A 13,693-nucleotide genomic window follows, 5' to 3' on the forward strand; every position below is an offset into this window, starting at 1 on the left:
TCAATAAGGTGTTTGCTGCCTGATAACTGAAGGAGAAATTCTAGAAGCAGAATATCTATACTCAGTGTTTGTCACTCTGATCAAGGCATCTAATACCATCAGTTGTGAGTGCTTATGCAAAATTATATCAAATTGTGGCTATCTGGAGCTGTTCATCAGTATTATACATCAATTTCATGGCATCTTGTTTGCCTATGTTCTAGATAATGGACAGTGTTCTTGGGCTTTCTCAGGCACCAATGGAATGAGATGAAGCTGGGTGCTTGCTCCCATTATTTTTAGCATGACGTTTTCAGCCATGCTGTCAAATACCTTCAGTGAGGACAAACACGGTATGAAGATCAGCTGATAATAAATTCTTGAAATGGAAAAGACTACAAACCAAAACTAAAGTGGAAGGAGTGTTGGTGCATGATTTTTTTGTTTGTTGATGATTGTACACTCACTGTATACAATGCTGAGATATTACAAAATAAGGAATCTATTCTCTGCAGCTAGTAATAATTTTGACCTAACACCACCTTGAAAATGGAGGTGCTCCATTAGCCAGCACCATACCATCCGTATATGGAACAATCTATAATAATAAAAATATAATCTAATGTAATAAGCAAATAATAATTTGTTCCCCTACCAAAATATTATTTTGATGTCATCACATGGAATAGAAGTGTTATTGAAAACTCTGTAATAATGGTAGGTCAATCAAGTAACCAATTAATAAATGTTCATCAATTAATCCCTATTATGCTAAGTAGGTACTGTGTCTGAAATGCCGGAGAAACTGAGCAAGACAGAGGTTAGAGATATTTAATAATTTATTAAATGGGAGAGATTTACTAGGACCAAAAGGATCCATAGTTTGGTCCCAGGGCTCAATGAGACTATCGTCTCCAAGAATCCAGCAGTGAATGTCAGATACAAGATTCCTTTATAGGGTAACAAACAATGACATAATTGGGGAGGTACCTGGATGGGGATAACCTAATGGGGGAAGGCCCCTAGGATGAGGATGGCATGATGGAGGCAGGCACTTAGGATGACATAATGGAGGGAGGTATTGGAGAGGCTCCTGATATTCTAATGATGTCTAAAATGGATAAAGACCTTTATCCCATCAAACATTAAGAGGGAATGAGTATAACCTGAGGCAGAGTAACTGAATGGGACAATTAGGGAAACTGGGTCAGGACATTAAAAGAGAACTGTGGCACAACATTTCAGGCACCAAGGATATAACGACCCATACCTTAAGAAATTTACAACCTAGCCAGGAGGAAACGTGCATATATAGGTGTGTATCAAATAGATATGAAATAATTTAAAGGTGAAAGTGGTGCTTGAATTTAGTTTTGAAGGAAATTGGAAATTCTAAGAAGAGAATGAGGAAATGCATTCTGCATATGGAGGACAGTCAGTGCAAAGGCTTGACTATGGGAAAGAAAATTTCATGATTAAAGAATAGGAAAAAGGCAAGTTTGGTCAGATTTAAAATAAACAGAAGTAATAAAGAGGTAATCAGATCTCTTCGGTGACTATATCTTCCTCTTATATACATCTCACAGTCTACATGTTTACGTTGTAAAGTGCTTCTTTGAGATTCCTTTACTTTAAATCACTGGAACTTGTTCATCAATGGTTCCATCAACCTAGAAGTATGGGTTGCAGGTTATGTGGCTTTAAAATTACTATTTAGGAGCTTGTAGTAATTATTAATAATATCAAAATTACATGATTCTCATCTGAATCAGCTCAGCCCAAACTATCAACTTATGTTCCTCATTAACTTCCCCCCTCCCAACCCATCATTACAGGTGTTGTAATGCTGGAGAAACTGAGCAAGATACAGATTAGAGAACAATTTAATAATTTATTAAATGGAGAGATTTACTGGGACCAAATGATCCATGTTTGGTCCCAGGGCTGAATGAGACTATCGTCTCAAAAAATCCAGCCTTAGAATGTCAGATACAAGATTCTTTTATAGGATAACAAGAACAATGACATAATGGGGGAAGTACCTGAGGGGATGACCTAATAGGGGAAGGCACCTAGGATGACATAATGGGAGGTACTGGAGAGGCTCCTGATATTCTAATGATGTCTAAAATGAATAAAGACTTTTATCCCATCAAACATTAAGAGGGAATGATTATAGCCTAAGGTCTAAGATATAAGACCTTTATCCTAACATTAAGAGGGAATGGTTATAACCTGAGGCAGAGTAATTGAATAGGGCAATTAGGAAAACTGGGTCAGGACATTAAAAGAGAACTGTGGCACAATATTGTGAGTCAAATATGGTTTATGATAGATCATAAGTTAGTCAATCAAAAAAACCCAAAACAAAACCCCAGGAAATAGAAACAACTTAAATAAACAAAGAAAATTATATGGAAAGCACCTGCCCAAAATAGACATAGGAGAAAGTAGTTAAATTTTTATTTTTTCAAATGTTTGGTAGAAATCACTTGTATTTACAAGTAGTTCTGGGGATTTTTATTTATGGAGTTCATTTATGGTTTGTTTAATGTTCTTTTCCAAGATAGAATTATATAAGTATTTTATTTCTTCTTCTGCTAATTTGTGTATACACACACACACACACACACACACACACACACACACACAAACAAGTTATTTCTTGTAAAAAAAATTTTTTTGACTTCTTTTTTCTAATCCATTTTGCTATCCCCTTCTCTTGAATAGGTGAATTTATCTCCTTCACATTCACAGTTACTCCTCAAAAGTTTTGCTTTTGAACATTGTCTCTCTTAATCTGACTTTTTAAATTCCCCCACTTTCTTTTATTTCCTTTTCCTCCTACTTCCCTGTTGAGTTGAATAGCTTTTGCAGCTAAGAATGTGTATATATATATATTTGTATATATTTATTTCCTTCTTTGTACCAATTTAGATGAGAGTAATGTTCAAGTGTTTCTCCCCTTCTCTATTTCCTCCTCCATTATAAAAACTCTTTTCTTCATGTCTTTTTTTTGTAAGATAATTTTCACCACTCTTCTTTTCCCTTTCCTCTTTTTCCGGTGCATTCCCTTTTTAAATTGATCAATTTTTTTTTGACCTTGTTAAATCTTTTATACTTTTTCACTTATGGTCATTTTTAAATGCTTGTCTGGATCTTGTATTTAAAAGTCATATTTTCTATTCATCTCTAGTCATTTCAGCAGGAATGCTAGAAAATTTTCTATTTCATTAAAAATCCATTTCTTCTTCTGAAGGATTATATCTATTTTTTCTGTAAGATTATTATTATTTTTTCTTTTTGCTGAGGCAATTGGGGTTACGTGACTTGCTCAGGGTCACATAGTGAGGAAGTGTTGTGTCTTGAGATCATATTTGAAATCAGGTTCTCCTGACTTCCAGGATGGTGCTCTATCTGCTGAGCCACTTAGCTCCTAGATTATTCTTGCTTGTAATTCTAGCTTCTTTGCCTGCCAGATTAGCATATGCCATATCATATCATATTAAGATTGGTTTCTAATTGGCCAATTCTAATATTTAAGGAGTTGTTTTTTTAAAATTTTAATAGTTTTTTATTTACAAGTTAATATGCATGGGTAATTTTACAGCATTGACAATTGCCAAACCTTTTGTTCCAATTTTTCCCCTCCTTCCTCCTATCCCCTCCCCTAGATGGCAGGATGACCAATACATGTTAAATGTATTAAAGTATAAGTTAAATACAAAATAAGTATACATGTCCAAACTGTTATTTTGCTGTACAAAAAGAATCGGACTCTGAAATATTGTACAATTAGTCTGTGAAGGAAATCAAAAATGCAGGCAGGCAAAAATATAGGGATTGGGAATTCAATGTTCTTAGTCATCTCCCAGGGTTCTTTCGCTGGGTGTACCTGGTTCAGTTCATTACTGCTTAAGGAGTTATTTTTGACCTTTTAATCATTTGAGCAATTATAATTTTGCATTCCTTTCTCCCTTTTAGAGTTTAGGAATTCCAAACTGCAATTTTCTGGTTACTATAGTCTCTATAAAATAAATACATACAATATCTCTCATCTTTCTCATTTTGATGAAACCAAAACTCCCCTCAAATCTTTCTTTTAACATATTCAAATCTATTCAACATTTCTCTGTAGTCTTGAAAATCATTTTTCTCATTAACTTAATAGTCTTCTCATAAATTTTCTTTCACTTGTTCACTTAATAAATTCTTCTTTTTATTTCAATAGCATACATATCTAAAATTTTTTCTTCCATTACTCTGTACATTGTTCCTTCATGATTTTAGTACACCTTGCTGTTACACCAAACCAAAGACTTATTAAAGATATCTTTCTATTTTTTTTTTTAAATTATAACTTTTTATTGACAGAACCCATGCCTGGGTAATTTTTTACAATATTATCCCTTGCACTCACTTCTGTTCCAACTTTTCCCCTCCCTCCTTCCATCCCCTCCCCCAGATGGCAAGCAGTCCTATACATGTTAAATATGTCAAAGTATATCCTAGATACAATACATGTGTGCAGAACTGAACAGTTCTCTTGTTGCACAGGAAGAATTGGATTCAGAAGGTAAAAATAACCCAGGAAGAAAAACAAAAATGCAAACAGTTTACATTCATTCCCCAGTGTTCTTTCTTTGGGTGTAGCTGCTTCTGTCCATCATTGATCAATTGAAACTGAGTTAGATCTTCTCTTTGTCGAAGAAATCCACTTCCATTAGAATACATCCTCATACAGTATCGTTGTTGAAGTGTATAATGATCTCCTGGTTCTGCTCATTTCACTTAGCATCAGTTCATGTAAGTCTCTCCAAGCCTCTCTGTATTCATCCTGCTGGTCATTTCTTGCAGAACAATAATATTCCATAACATTCATATACCACAATTTGCCCAACCATTCTCCAATTGATGGACATCCATTCATTTTCCAGTTTCTAGCCACTAAAAACAGGGCTGCCACAAACATTTTGGCACATAAAAGGCACATATTTGGCACATCCCTTTCCCTTCTTTAGTATCTCTTTGGGGTAGAAGCCCAGTAGTAGTACTGCTGGATCAAAGGGTATGCACAGTTTGATAACTTTTGGGGCATAATTCCAGATTACTCTCCAGAATGGTTGTATCTGTTCACAACTCCATCAACAATACATCAGTGTCCCAATTTTCCCGCATCCCCTCCAACATTCATCATTATTTTTTCCTGTCATCCTAGCCAATCTGACAGGTATGTATGTAGTGGTATCTCAGAGTTGTCTTAATTTGCATTTCTCTGATCAATAGTGATTTGGAACACTTTTATATGAGTGGAAATAGTTTCAATTTCATCATCTGAAATTGTCTGTTCATATCCTTTGACGATTTATCAATTGGAGAATGGTTTGATTTCTTACAAATTAGAGTCAATTCTCTAAATATTTTGGAAATGAGGCCTTTATCAGAACCTTTAACTGTGAAAATGTTTTCCCAGTTTGCTGCTTCCCTTCTAATCTTGTTTGCATTGGTTTTGTTTGTACAAAGGCTTTTAAATTTGATATAATCAAAATTTTCTATTTTGTGATCAATAATGATCTAGTCTAGTTCATCTTTGGTCACAAATTTCTTCCTCCTCCACAAGTCTGAGAGGTAAACTGTCCTCTAATTTATTTATAATCTCATTCTTTATGCCTAAATCATGGACACAATTTTGAGCTTATCTTAGTATACGTGTTAACTGTGGGTCCATGCTAAAGATATCTTTCTAAAGATTGATAATTTATTTCAAATCAGGTTACAATTCTATTATTTTCTAATAGATAGAAGCACCAGTGATCTGTTAAGATATTCTTAACAATTAAAATCCTTTAAGAAGTTTACAAGTTGTCCTCTGAAGAACCAGAAGATTTGGATTTACCAGAAGACAAATAAGTTAGGATTACAACCAAGAATCATCTAATTGAATATCTTTCAGGAGGAAAATGGATATTTTTAATGTTCTTCTTTAAATTATAATGTTCTCTGTGGAGTACGTTTCTCGGGGGGCTTCTGGAGGCAGCCTTAGTTTCAGTTCAGATTAATAATCACCTTAAATACAGTTCAGTCCTTTATTTTCTCTTCCAAAATAGCCCCGTTAGCTTTCTTAGAGACCTATCTCTCTCCTTGGTTCCGAGAGCTCTCGTGGCGAGTCCTTTATCTCTGCCTCTGCCAGCTTTAGCCTTTCTCTTCCGAATCTCTCCAGCCAGCACAATGGTGGAATATATGGAATGAATCTGACTCTGCCTCCGAGAGAGGGATTGTAGGTTCTCTCTAGGCTTGTGGGAGCTCCTCTTAGACGTGTGAATCTTCTTCACTGAGTCCTGATTTGTGAATCTCCTCTAGTGGGCTCCTCCTCTTATATGCTCTCTTAAAAGTGTGAACTCTTAAAGACGTGAAAAGTGTGAACTCTGAACTAGAGAACTGTTAAGTACCATGCTAAATTAGACAATCAACTTAGCACTTTGTAGGAATCCTAACAGATATTGAAGGAAATAGAGGATTTTCAAGCTTTTCTAATTCATTTATCAGAGCTGAATAAATAAAAAAATTGACGTCCAAGTACAAGACTCAAGGGAAATATAAAAAAATAAAACAGGAACAAGAAATAGAAAACATAAGAAATTCAATAAGATAAACAGTTTATATTTCTATGTGGTAAAGTAATATTTGTAATTCTTAACAACTTTATTGCTGTAAGAGCAATTAGAAGTAGTATATATAGATAGAGGGTATGGATATAAAGTGACTTGGATGGTATATATGCTAAAAAACAAAATAAAATGGTAAGAAAGAAAATTATACCGGAAGAAGGTGGGGAAAAAATAAATGGGGATAAAATATCCTTTATAACACAGGCATTAAAGATCTATTATAATAAAGGGTAAGATAGAGGAAGGTGGTGGGCAAAGCTTAAAACTTACTCTCATCAAAATTGGTTCAAATTGGGAATAATATACACATTCAATTGGATATGTAAATCTATTTTACTCTATAAGAAAAAATGGGTGGGGATAATAGAAAGGAAAGGGAGACATAAAAAAAGAAGGTTATATTTGGGAAAGTGGTGATCAGAAGGTAAGTAAAACACTTAGAGGAGAAAAAGGGTGGAGTGTAAGAAGATGGGATAAAGAAGCATAACATTGAGAGAAAGCAATTATAATATAAAAGTGAATGAGGTAAACTCATCCATAAAATGGAAGTGGATAACACAATGGATTAAAAACCAGAATCCTACAATATGTTGTTTACAAGAAAACTATTTGAAACAGAGAAATACATACATCTAAAGGTAAGGGGCTGGAGGAGAATCTATTATGTTTCAGTTGCAATAAAAAAAGCAGGGGTAGCAATCATGATCTCAGACAAAGCAAAAGCAAAAATAGACCTAATTAAAAGAGATAAAGCAAACTACCTTGCTGAAGATACCATAGATAATGAAGTCATATCAGTACCAAACATATATGCATGAAATGATATAGTATCTAAATTTTTGAAGAAGTTGATTTGAGAGACAGGAGGAAATGGATAATAAAACTATAGTAGTGGGGTATTTCAATTCTCCCATCTCAGAATGAGATAATTTGACAACTTTGACAAGAAAAAAAACAAGTTAAGGAAGTGAATAAAATTCTGGATAAGTTATATATGCGATTTCTGGAGAAAATTGAATGGGAATAGAAAGGAATGTAGAGGGCTGAAACTCTGGAGTCGATGCACTGAGGTCAGGACAGCCAAGCACTTGAGGCTAACTACTGATTGGACAATACTCTATGGGCATATGCTTGGAAAATGCCTTCCCACTATCCTGTGGTAGCTCAATGTTGGTGTATACAGAGAATTGTAGGAGGGCCTAGGGAATGGAGTAAGACTAGCCAGGGTCACTTTTGTGGTGGACAAGGAAGAAGGAGGTTGTGGAGATTCTGCTTCCATCCCCTTCACTTCTACCCCTAAAGACCAAGAATAAAGACTAAGGACTTTTGCTTATCCTGACTCCGGCTGATTCTAAGGTATCCTGGGTGCTAGCGTGGTCATCAAAAAGGAATATACCCTTTTCTCTGCAATACATGGCACCTACACAACAATTAATCATGTTTTAGGACATAAAATCCTCACAACCAAATACAGGAAAGCAGAAGTAGTAAACACATCCTTTTCAGATCATAATGCAATAAAAATTACATTTAATAATGGACAATGGAAAGAGATTAAAAATAAATTGGAAATCAAATAATCTAATCCTAAAAAACAAGTGAGTCAAATAACAAATCATAGAAACAATCAACAATTTCATTAAAGAAAATGAGACCACATGCCAAAATTTATGGGATGCAGCCAAAGTGGTATTTAGAGGGGAAATTATATCTCTAATTGCTTCCATCAATAAAATAGAGAAAAAATCAGGACAATGAATTGGGTATACAACTAAAAAAATTGAAAAAGAACAAATTAAAAGTTCCCAATTAAACACCAAATTAGAAATCCTGAAAATCAAAGGAAAAATTAATCAAATTGAGAGTAAGAAAATCATTGATCTAATAAGTAAAACTAGAATCTGGTTTTATTTTTTTTAAAAACCCAAAAAAATAGATAAACCACTGCTTAATTTGACTTAAAAAAGAAAAAAAATACTAAACTATTAGTATCAAAAAAATGGTGTGGGGGTGGGGACTACGGAGGGGGGAAGAGAATGTGAAACATCTCATTAGAAAAACAATCAACCTAGAAAACAGATCTAGGAGAAACAATTTAAAAAATTTTGGACTAAATAAAAATTATGGTTAAAAAAAGTCTAAATACTATTCTTTGAGAGCTTGCTAAAGAAAATTGCCCTTAAGTTTTGGAACAAGAGGATAAAATAGAAATAGCAAAAAATCCACAGATCACCTGAAAGAGATTCCAATATGAAAACTCTTATAGCCAAGTTTCAAAACTCCCAGGTCTAGGAGAAAATTTTTTTTGTTTTATTTTTGTTTTGCTGAGGCAATTAGGATTAAGTGACTTGCCCAGGGTCACACAGCTAGGAAGGGTTAAGTGTTTCATGTCAGTGAGTATGATGGAATGATTCTAAAAAATAAAATTGTGTAAGGAAAGAAAAAAATGGAACAATTATTTCATACAAATGAATAATGAATGAAAGAACTGTTACAGTGGAGGCAGGAAAGGGTGCAGTACTGGTAAAGCTAGAATCTTATCATCAGAACTGGGTTAAAGAGGGATTAACATATCTACCTAGAAGGTGTACAAATGGTCTAACTTACAGAGAAATAGCAGAACAAAGAAATAGAATAAGGAAGAAACTCTTAGAAGAGTGTGCAGATCAAGTAATAGAGAGATAAAGGAAGAGGATAAAAAGGGGATTATTAGAAGGATTGTGGATCAGGGAGGCAGTGATTAGAAGTCAATTAAACATTAAAAGAAGAATAGAGTGAAAAGAGGGAGAGAAAGATAAACAGTGATTAAAAAAAAAAAACATGGTGGAAGAAAATGGGCAAGTGGTAATTATTACTTTGTATGTAAATGGGATGAACTCAAGCATAAAATGGAAATGCAGAATGGATTAAATACCAGAAACCAACAATATATTATTTATAAGAATACAAATGAGAGATATCAAGAATAAAAATAAAGGGTTGGAGTAGAATTTATTATGCTTCAGCTAATGTAACAAAAGTGATAAACAGGAAAACTATATTATGATTAAAAGAACCATAGATAATGAAGTAATATCAATATTAAACCTATATGTATGTATATATCAAATGCTATAACATCCAAAGTTTTAAAGGAAAAATTAAAAGAATTATAGATGGAAATGGATAGCAAAACTATAATTGTGAGTGACTCAATCTTCCCCTTCAGAACTAGATAAATTTAACAAAAAAGTAATCAAGGAGATGAATAGAATCTTAGAGAAGCTGGATATAATAGATATTTAGAGAAAACTAATGGGGATAGAAAAGAATACACTTTTTTCTCAGTGGTGTATGATACTTTTAGAAAAATTGACCATATATTAGGATATAACAACTTTATAATTAAATGCAGGAAGCCATACATTATTAAATGCATCTTTTTTTGGATCATAATACTATGAAATTATATTTAAAAAGGGACTATGAATACACAGATTAAAAATTAGAGACTAAATAACCTAATCTTAAAAAATGAGTAGATTAAAAAACAAAACAGAAATAGCTAATAACTTCATTAAAGAAAATGATAATGAAATAACATTTCAAAACAAGATACAGCAAAACTAGTAACTATAGGAAATTTTTTATCTGTAAATGCTTACATCAATTAGCTAGAAAAAGAACAGAACAATAAACGTGTTTTAAAAAAATAAGAACAAATTAAAAATCCCCAACTAAATACCAAATTGAAAATCCTAAAAATTAAAGGTGAGATTAATACAATTAAGTATAAGAAAATTACTGAATTAATACAGCTAGACATTGGTTTATGATCATTGTTTATGATACCCAACAGTCTCTTACAGTCTATTTTTCTTATCTCCAACAGGCTGCCTGCTTTGCTTCCTGCACAATGTTCTGGGCAAACAAAACAAAGCTGTTAGCCCTCCTGGTGCTCCCATTTCTGGCTTTCCTTTTGTTTCAGCCATTTTACCACCCCAGTCACTCACCTGGTCTAATAAGAAAGTCAAGCCCTAAGCATGTATTGATCTTGTCTTCCTGGCGCTCGGGCTCCTCCTTTGTGGGCCAGCTCTTCAGCCAGCACCCGGATGTCTTTTACCTGATGGAGCCGGCCTGGCACGTGTGGACGAACCTCTCTTCTGAGAGTGCTGGGCAGCTGCAGATGGCCGTGAGAGACCTGGTTCGCTCAGTCTTCCTCTGTGACATGAGTGTCTTTGATGCTTACATGGCCTGGGGTCCAAGGAAACAATCCAGCCTCTTCCAATGGGAGACTAGCAGGGCTCTGTGTTCCCCACCTGCGTGCCATCTCTTTAATAGGGAAGCCATCATCCCCCCGGCTGACTGCAAGACCCTATGTGGCAAGCAGCCCTTCAGCACCGTACAAGAAGCCTGTAGATCCTACAGTCATGTGGTAGTCAAGGAGGTGCGCTTCTTCAGCCTGAAGCCTCTCTACCCTCTGCTGACTGACCCCTCCCTCAATCTGCAGATCATTCACCTTATACGAGACCCCAGGGCTATGTTTCGCTCTCGACAAAACACCGAACAGGATCTGCTGCGTGACAGCCATATTGTCATGGGGAAGCAATGGAAAATGATAAAGAAAAAGGACCATCCCTATCACATGATGAAAACCATCTGCCAAAGCCACAAGGAGATCTATGAGGCAGCTCAGTTGTTACCAGACTCCCTCCGGAGACGCTACCTGCTGATACGCTATGAAGACTTGATTCAGGACCCACTGACCCAAACCGCCAAATTGTATGAATTTGCAGGGTTACCCTTCCTGCCTCATCTCCAAATCTGGGTGCATAACGTCACACAGGGCAAGGGCATGGGAAAGCATCCCTTTGACACAGGCTCCAGGAATGCCCGAAACATTTCTCAGGCCTGGCGCTGGTCCTTACCACATGACAGGGTAGTCAAATTACAGAAAATTTGTAAAGATACCATGGACTTCATGGGCTACCTTCCTGTACTGTCTGAGGAAGACCAGAGAAATTTATCAATGGTTGTTCTTTCTACCCTTGAGCTCCCCTAAAACTGGGCAAACACATGATTTGAGAGATGGTCTGTTGGAATCCTTACTAACTGCTAACTAATTAGAGTTGATCTAATCTTACAAGAAGATGTTTTGGGCAGAACCTGAAACAAGGTACTAAGTAGAACTAATTAATACAAGGCTTGTGTCCACACCTTTACTCATTGGAGTTCAATGAGTTCACACCTCCCTTGAAGCTCTTTGGGCCAGAGAGCACTATGGGAGAAAACCCATAATCCCTCTCTTGAGCATAAATAGAGCTTCAATGGGCCAGTTGAGGAAGTTCTTCAGAGTGAAGAAGCTACAAAGAGAGATTTCACCAGAATGACATGAAGAGTGGTGCTGGCTCTGGAGGCTGAAGAAAGCAGAGGCAGAAGCAAAGGACAAAGCGGCAAGAGCTCTTGGAACCAAGCAGAGAGATAGGCCTCTAAGCTAACCGGGCTATATTGGAGATAATAAAAGATCTGAACTCTTATCACCTGACTGCGTTTTGAGAAGAAAAAGATCACAACATTTGAACTCCCAACATTTTGGCGTCCTGAATGTGGGGCTAACAGACCCCCCCCCCCCCCCCCCCCCCCCCCCCCGCCGCCCAGTGGATTTCAGTGGAAAAGCTCCGATCCTGATTCAAGTGGAAAAGCCTCTGATCCTGATCCAGTGGAAAAGACTCTTCAACCCAGAAATTAGGGTGAGTGCAACAAAGAAATTTTGTTAGAAGAGTTAAAGTAGAATTTCATCTAAGATGGGACAGATATTTAGAAAACAGCCTGTTTCTGTTCAAGGAAAATGTTTAGAGAGCATTGTCAAAGTTATGGAAAGCCAAGGTTTAATTATAAGTTTACAGCAAATCACTGAACTTTTACAAACTGTAAAGGACATATGTCCTTGTTTCTCTCTTGATAAGGAATTAGATCTAAATGAATGGAAATTGGTTGGAGAGGATCTTTGTCAATTCTATGATAAAAATGGGCCTAACTCAATAATTAATACATATAATGTAATACAATTGGCTATAAGAAGTTATTTAAGTGATAGAATGATGAAAAGGAAAGTACAGGAGGAAGAAGTGCCAGCTTTACTAGGTGAAAAGGAGGACGAATCAGATGAGAATGGAGTTAATTACAATTCTGAGTATGATACTTCACAGCAGAAAGAATTAGGTGATTCCACATCTCATGACCCTCCCCCCGCAATTAACCCTTCATGGGTGGAACAAGGGGGAGGGAGAGAGACAGAAACACAGTCAGCTTCTCCTGTAAAGCAGAATTTGACAAGATTAGAAAAAGCATTAATTAAAGCAAAAAATGAAGGAGAAGATATATCTGATTTTATAAATGCATATCCTGTGATTGAAGAGCTCAACTCCTCAGGTCAAAAAGAGAGAAAATACACTCCTTTTAATTTGGGAAAAATTAAAGATTTGAAAAAGGGTTGCACTCTTTATGGGGCTACATCATTTTATGTGAAGATGTTACTGGATAATTTGTCTTATGAAATCTTAACCCCAAATGACTGGAAATCCATCGCTAAAACATGTCTTGAACCAGGACAAAATTTATTGTGGCTTTCAGAGTTTCATGAATTATGTAGGATTCAAGCCCAACACAATAGGCAAACAGGACAAATCACTTTTGACCAACTAGCTGGTCAAGGTCAGCATGCAGAGAGTTCAGAACAGATTTATTATCCCATAACAGTATATGAGCAAATTTCTAAGGCTGCAATAAAAGCTTGGAATTCTCTCCCTGGACAGAAAGATGGAAATAATGCTTTCACAAAAATAGAGCAAGGTCCCAATGAACCTTTTGCAGATTTTGTGGGACGTTTACAAACAGCTGTAATAAGAACCATTGGAGACAATGCAGCAACAGAAATAATGACTAGACATTTGGCTAAGGAAAATGCCAATGAGATTTGCAAGAGAATTATATGGGGGCTAGACAAAAATGCTCCTTTAGAAGAGATCATAAGACTCTGTGCCACAGTGGACATAAATGCTTATTAT

At 35.8% G+C, this 13,693-nt stretch overlaps 1 protein-coding gene across 1 annotated transcript in view; it reads left to right on the top strand.

Annotated features, from left to right (window-relative positions):
- The window catches only part of LOC127547701 (carbohydrate sulfotransferase 4-like), a 34,267-nt gene extending 22,579 nt beyond the window's left edge, over positions 1-11,688 (top strand). Inside the window, exon 2 of the mRNA XM_051974671.1 lies at positions 10,519-11,688. Within this exon, the coding sequence (XP_051830631.1) occupies positions 10,543-11,688 (1,146 nt within the window). The 5' untranslated portion in view covers positions 10,519-10,542. The remainder of the gene's footprint in view (positions 1-10,518) is intronic.
- The last annotated feature ends 2,005 nt before the right edge of the window (positions 11,689-13,693 follow it).

The sequence above is a fragment of the Antechinus flavipes genome, chromosome 2 (genome assembly GCF_016432865.1).
Source record: "Antechinus flavipes isolate AdamAnt ecotype Samford, QLD, Australia chromosome 2, AdamAnt_v2, whole genome shotgun sequence".
Classification (NCBI taxonomy): Eukaryota; Metazoa; Chordata; class Mammalia; order Dasyuromorphia; family Dasyuridae; genus Antechinus; species Antechinus flavipes.